Below are 6,828 nucleotides of genomic sequence, written 5' to 3'. Positions count from 1 at the left end.
GGTCCCCGGGAAGCGCGGGAAACGGCCGGCACCCCGCGTCCCCCTCCGCCCGCTGCGCACTCGGCATGTCTGTGCGCGTCGGGGTGTCCTGCTTATTTTGGCTTGGCGTCATTTTATAATAGCCCAGCCTCCTGGCAGGTGTTTCCTTTTCAGTGTCTGTGGATATAATGAGCCGCTTTTGATTTGAGGAGCCAAAGGATCTAGAAAATTCTGGAGGGACATTTTTTTCCTACTGTGAATAGGCAAAGTGAGAAAAGGCTATGGTTTGGTTTGGTTTCAATTAGACTTAATCCAAATGTTTTACCTTCCTAGATCTTTAGCCCCCTGATCTGTGGGATAGAGACAGCTTTTGCCTCGGGCTGAAACACAACCCACACTGCAGGGGGCCGCCTGACATCTGTTCCTTACAATCCTGGTGTGTTTGCTACACGACAGCATGATTATCTAAATCAGACAAATTTATTATAGTATTTACCACTTCAATGAAATGTTATAAAGTGGAGAGTATTGATTCGAGTTATAATTTTGGAATTAAACAGGCTTAAATTTTAAAGAAGCTTTAATAAAATTAGAAAAATAAAAGATACATGTAATTCCAGTCTAAAAGATATCAGTACCAACATATACACTATTACTGACAAGAATTCTCTAGAAGTGATATAATCTGAAATTCTCTAAGAACAAAGCTCTAAGTGTTATCATTACTTTTCTGCTGATGATTTAAATTCGCTATTTGTAACTAAGAAAGTAGGTATATTTCTATTTCTCATCATTTCATATTTAAAGTAACCTTTCATTTTATACATACTCTTGAATTATGATTCTGAAATAGCTATTAATAATCTGATCTTAGATCTATGGGTTTGCAACATTAAAAAAAAAAACAAAAAACAAAAAACAACTTTGTAAGAGAAAAGATTGCAGGATAAAAACGCCTAAATAGAATTTTAAAAATTTTACCCAAACTATGTCATTTCCCTGTTAGATTATGTCATTACTCTTTTTTCACTGGTTCTTCATTTGAAGCCAAAAAATGATCAGTAATGAAAAATGAAATTTTAAAATCTTCACCGTGCTTACTTGTTTGTCAGCTGATAATGAACAGCATTCCCAGGTAACAAGAGGGTCCCTAAGTCCAACTTAGAGAGTCAAATTTAGCACCTCTGTCAAAGAAACACACTACTTCTACCTTAAATTATTCAACAGGAGAGAAACAGGGATATAACAGTCACTAAGACTATGTGCAGATCTTGAAAACGCCAGTAACTGTAAGTCACACGCTGACAATACATCCGCACTTGGTGGCGGCAGAGGTACACCTCCGTAAGGAACTGCAGTGACCTCGCCAGATTACAACTATTCAGTTAAGAAAAGGTGGGAACTTCACAGACGTGGCAGTCATCAGCAAACCTTTCCTCACCTGGGAAGTTCACACCGTTGCTCTTAAGTCCTGACCTTATGGAACAGCGCGAGGTACTAAGAGGCTTGTATTTTCGCCCCTCGATTATGTGTCTTTTCTGAATTAAATAATTTTTATTCTGCTCTAAATTTGTACTATGTACGTACCCATTAGCCGTCTCTGGAGTGCTTCTTCCTCCAAAGTGATAATATAAATTTGTTCATCCAGGTCTTCAAGAATCTAAACATAAAGATCAAACTGTTGAATAATGCAACATTACAAAACTAGCGCTTACGAGAACACTGAGGCTATTGGGTCTGTAATTTAGATAACCACACGAATTACTAGGAATCTACAATAAAAAGCTCAAACTACTCTATTTACAAATTAAGCTAAAATATTTCAGGATATAACTAAGCAGATCAAAAGCCAATTATGACAGAATCTACATACACATAAGTAGGATATTTTTTAAGTTTAAAGGATTAAATGGCTCTGCAGCTCTCTTGATGGCAAACAAAAGCAAAATTTCTAAACATCCAAAAAGCTAAACACAGTACTAACTCATTCTGCCCAAGCCAGTATTTCAGGGCCAGAAGGAACAGGTCACCCAGGCAGACACTGGTTTCTCATCTGTATTCACCTACGTGATGTCTAAAACAAGATCTCCATAAACTAAATCACTACCATGCAATGCTTTCCATTTACGTCATCCTTATAGATTAAGAATTTTCCACAACTGTTGAACACTGGTATTATCGAAATCATCCCGCGGACAGAATCGTAGAGCAAGAGCAGGCTCACTTACCACCACCCACCATCACGCCACGCGACACCAGTAAAGAACTAGAAAACCACTAATCAATAACCAATGATATGGGCTACTATCTGCCCTGTCTTCAAATCTGGTACAACCTGGAGCTGTTTAATCCTGGCTTCACTCAGCTTCCCTTCTCGAGACACCCTCAGGATGCTCCTGGCTCTGGGGAAACCTGAACGAAACACGGGCCAACGTCGACGACGTTCCCCGACCGCGTGTGCCCGGCAGGACCGTAAACCGTGAGGAGCAGATGGGCAGAACAAAAGGATGGAAACGCCCTGTGCGACAGCCTCTCAGTGCCTGCGAGGTGTCCTCAGGAAAAGGAGTCTCAAATCATACAGTCCCTATCAGGTACCAGATTTGCAAATTCACATACAACTTATTTTAAAAACCCAATGATTCCCAGTATTTCAAAAAGTACTGATACTCTCCTCTGGCCTAGCTGATAACAGAATCAAATAATAAACTGAATAACAACGAACATAAATAATTACGAGAGAACCGTCCTGAGCGCGAGGGAGTGGGGGGGAGTAGGGGGGTGGCCTGTGGCACGACAGGTGAGTCCTGAGCAGGAAGGAACGGGGTGCACTGACTCTGAAAGCACCAGCGGGGCTGCACAGGAGCCCAGGTGTTCCGGCCCCAAGTGCGCGAGGTTCCCGCCCGGAACCGGGCCTCGACGATGCACGGCCAGCGGGGGCAGTAAGGGGCCCTGGGTGGGAGACCCTACCCGGCCAGGGACGGGAAAGCGGGCGGTCCGCTCTGAGTGCAGTAAGCCCCTGGAGTCCAGGATCAGAGCCAGCGGGTGGGGTGGCGGGGTCGCCACAGCCAAACTCAGTGTGGCCGGGCTGCAGAAGGCCTTGAAACACGTGAGTCATTCAGAGTCTGCAGGCAGTGGGGACCCATGAAAGTAACTGAAGTGACAAATTCCCTAGGTCAAGCTAAGAGATATTTTCACACTATTAAACATTGGGCAAAATAGCCAGAAGCCAAGGAAACTTTGGGAAAAATCATTACTAACAATTGAAAATCATTTAAAGATGAATACTTAGTATTTCTGAGATCCAGGGAAAAGTATAACTCAATCAAGATATAACATGCAGACAAATTTTCAGAAACAGAACTACTGTGTAAAACAAAGAGTACGTGATAAATTCTGTAACATAATAGTACTATTTGATACAACAGACCCCTCAAGTAACTGGAAACATTTGTTAATTTTATCTTAAAATTTGCTAGGAATTTTTACCTGAGTGTTCAAAGATGAAAAAGATTAAAACCGAGGACAGCAATTTGGGTCATAAACCCACAAAAACATCCTTATGTTTCCGAAGGCTCATTCACACCGTACTGTGCAAACGCACTGACTTGACAGACAAGGGGGCGGCAGGGGCGTACTCACCGCAGGCTTCACCAGCAGCTGGCCCGTGACGGTGAACATGCGGGAAAGGCCGACTGGGGTGCACACTGCGGGGAGACCATCGACAGGACAGCTCACTTCCGACCCGAGCAGGGAGACCACCAACCCAGAAGGTAAGGCAAACCCAGAGACTCTCATTTTAAGAAAGTTCTGGTCTCAGATTGAGATTCTCCCGCTGTTTTGCCTTCCCGTACTTAATAAGAGACCTGGATGACTAAGGAAAGGCTTAGGACACACGAGGCTCCAGCAGTTGAATAATAATAAGTATTCTCACTTAGAAGAAATTAAAGAAGAGCAGCTAAGGAACAGATTAAGTTTCAAATACTAATGGAACTGAGAACCAGACGAGAATATCTAAAAGTGACAACTAAAGTCTTCAATCCTTTCAACTACATTTATCTGCTTTTAACATCCCTGAGATATGTTGTGCTGTCTTAAGTAAAACTAAACAAACTCTGAAATAACGGCCACACACTCAGCATTCAAAATTCTGCCATCGCCACTCAAGAGCAGAATCCAGCGTGGTGACAGCGGTGCGCGTGCAGGTGTGTGCACGCCAGCGCGCACCCCCCTCCCCTCCGCCCCACCTGTGGAAGAGGCTTTCCTGACAGAACGGCCCAAGTGTCTCACTATTTCAAGGCTTTAGTTTCTCAAAATTTAACTTTAACATAAAAAAAAAGTTAAGGGCCAACTTTAAAAAAATCTGCAAGCTGGTAAGGAATCTCATCAGGAAAATTTCTCATAATTTTCCAGAACACATAACAACTCTACTTTGCTACCAGTATTAAGTCAGCAAAATACTTACAGAGAAGCAACAGACAGCCCATCAGTGATATACAGGAATATAAATAGGGTAGGTAGAACTCCCAGAGGTCTGGAAAAAATGTAAATATATTCTAGTAAATCCAAATTACTGTACACTAAGATACAGGCTGACTATAAATTAATGTATACTAAACATCAAAATTGCCTATCTGAGCCTACCAAACCACATAATTTCTAAACTATATGATAAAAAAGATCTAAAACAGAAGAACGGGAAATAAACCCTTTGCAAAACCTGTCTGGAGGGAGAAAAAAGCCTCCGTGGAATTAAAAGAACAGAAACCAAATAACCCCCAAAAAAGAGAGAGAATTCTGAAAAGCTGCGTACACGTTCTGCATACAGGAAACACACGAGCATTCGTTTTTCTCAAACATGTCTAAAGACTCCTTAATGCTGTCAGTTAACAAGGGTTCACTATACCAAGAATCATCCCCAGGTTTTCAGGAGCGACTGCGTAAACGCACGGCCGCCGGAGCGGGGGCTAAGCCCGGCCCTACCGTACAAGGACTCAGCACTGGCCGGGTCATTGTCCACGAGCGCCGAGGCCACCCACACGATGCCCAGGATCAGCAGAGCCACAAGGATGAGCATGACCAGGGTTTCCAACACGCGGGCTCGGAGTCCCTGGGAAATAAAACAGAGAGGCGGTTTTCATATTTTGCTTCATCTCGTGAACGATCGGGTTTCTGTGTGAAAGCAGAAAAGTCCTTTGGAAGGGGAGGAAATTTACACTTATCAGCAGGACAGAAACCACTAAAGGCGTACGGTTTAGACTGACTTCAAAATGATGTAAAATACCATTAAGCTTTGAAAGAAGTACCAACAAATTTCACAAAACCTATTACAGAGCCATTTTAAATAACTATGGATTTTCCTGGCACCTTGCGCCAAGAAAGTAGGTTTAACAACCGTTATCGGCGGTTCTCCTGGGAGGTCTGGGGGGACCCAGTACAGCCACGGCACCACTCAAAACACCACCCATGGTGGCACAGCCTCAGCGCTCCCCAGCACGGGGCGAGGAGCTCCGCTGGCCACCGCGGGAGAAACCGGAGCGGTGCGGACCGGCCGGGTCGTTCTGTCCCGCGTTAGAATTCTTAGTCCGCGGATAATCACCTTGCACGATCTGTTTAGAATACAAAACAAGTTCTGACCTTGGGGTCAAACAAGAGGCCAGACTCAGGGCGAAAAATCAAAACATCCTTATTATCCCTGAAAAATCCCCAAATGATTGAAACAGTACCAAAATTTAAAACTTCGTGTTGATGTTTTAATGCAGTAATCTACGACATCTAACACAACAAACAAGATTAAACGTATATCCACATTTCTTAATAATCCATGCACTCTCTCCTTCCGTGTTAGAAGTAGTTCAAAGATCTGAGTTATGAAGACCCTAAACATACACTTACCCCGGTCTTGTCCTGAACGTTACCTTGGAGTTTCTGGATTGAAGGGACAGGTTGCGCTTAAACTCACAGCCTAGCTCCCCCGGTCCAGCGGAGAGCAAGGGCGCCCCTGAACCCGGGGTGGACAGGCCCTTCTGCCCTTGATGGCGACTCGGAGGGGGAGTGGCCTTTCCTCGGGGTCCAGCCCTGCCACCAGTGGCCCTGGGGTTGACACACGCGCTCAGGCGTGAGGGCTGGCGCTCCCGCACGCTCCCAGCGCGGGAGGCCGCTGAGCCCGAGAGCGCCGGACTGGCGTTTTACATCGGGCCCAAGCTGTGACACCAGTGACAAAGCACCAACAGTCCCAAAACACGACACGCTGCTAACTTCCACACCCCCACTTGGGGGAGACTCCTGAACCCGCGCTTCCCGACCTTCACACCGCTTTGAACAGCGATGTCTCCTCCTCCTCTCTCGGTGAGCACCTTCTGATCACCCTGGACCTGGGTGCAGAGCCTGCAAACCAAGCGGACGCGGCAGGCGCGCCTCTGGGACATCAGTCCTCTACAGTGGCTCTGCCCTGGTCTTCCAACCTCCGCTCCCCCAGCCACGCAACCCCTCTCCGCATCTTGCGACCCCTGGCCTAGACCCGCCGGCGAGCCAGTGTGTCTAATGCCGGCCCGCATCGACAGCGCCTTGGTATTCCCGGCCCCCCGACTTCCTCGCGGCCCCTTAACTCGCCGCAGCTCGCTCCTGGCCCCCCAGCCCTGGTCGGGGAACTGAGGAATCCACGAGAAGCGACCGCGGCCGCATTCCGAGGACAGCCGCGGAGTCGCCTGGCGATCCTGACCTGACCTCGGGCCCACGGCCGACCCTGCAACTACTTCACGTTCCCCTTGACCCTAGCCTCACCCGCCTTCCTGCTTCTCCCTCGGAAAGACGCCCTTGTTTCCTCCACTGCAGAGGGAGGCCATCGCACAC

The 6,828-nt window shown here is 46.4% G+C and overlaps 1 protein-coding gene across 1 annotated transcript in view; it reads right to left on the bottom strand.

The window, feature by feature from the left end:
• LMBR1 (limb development membrane protein 1) overlaps window positions 1-6,828 on the bottom strand; it is an 80,209-nt gene that overhangs the window by 33,026 nt on the left and 40,355 nt on the right. Inside the window, exons 6-9 of the mRNA XM_015587656.1 lie at window positions 4,960-5,086; window positions 4,442-4,510; window positions 3,619-3,683; window positions 1,567-1,639 (exon numbers count right to left, since the gene is read on the bottom strand). Of these exons, the coding sequence (XP_015443142.1) occupies window positions 1,567-1,639; window positions 3,619-3,683; window positions 4,442-4,510; window positions 4,960-5,086 (334 nt within the window). The remainder of the gene's footprint in view (window positions 1-1,566; window positions 1,640-3,618; window positions 3,684-4,441; window positions 4,511-4,959; window positions 5,087-6,828) is intronic.

This window comes from Pteropus alecto, unplaced genomic scaffold, assembly GCF_000325575.1.
Source record: "Pteropus alecto unplaced genomic scaffold, ASM32557v1 scaffold320, whole genome shotgun sequence".
Taxonomy (NCBI): domain Eukaryota; kingdom Metazoa; phylum Chordata; class Mammalia; order Chiroptera; family Pteropodidae; genus Pteropus; species Pteropus alecto.
The sequence above is the reverse complement of the archived record's forward strand: the minus strand, read 5'-3'. Positions and strand labels throughout refer to the sequence as shown.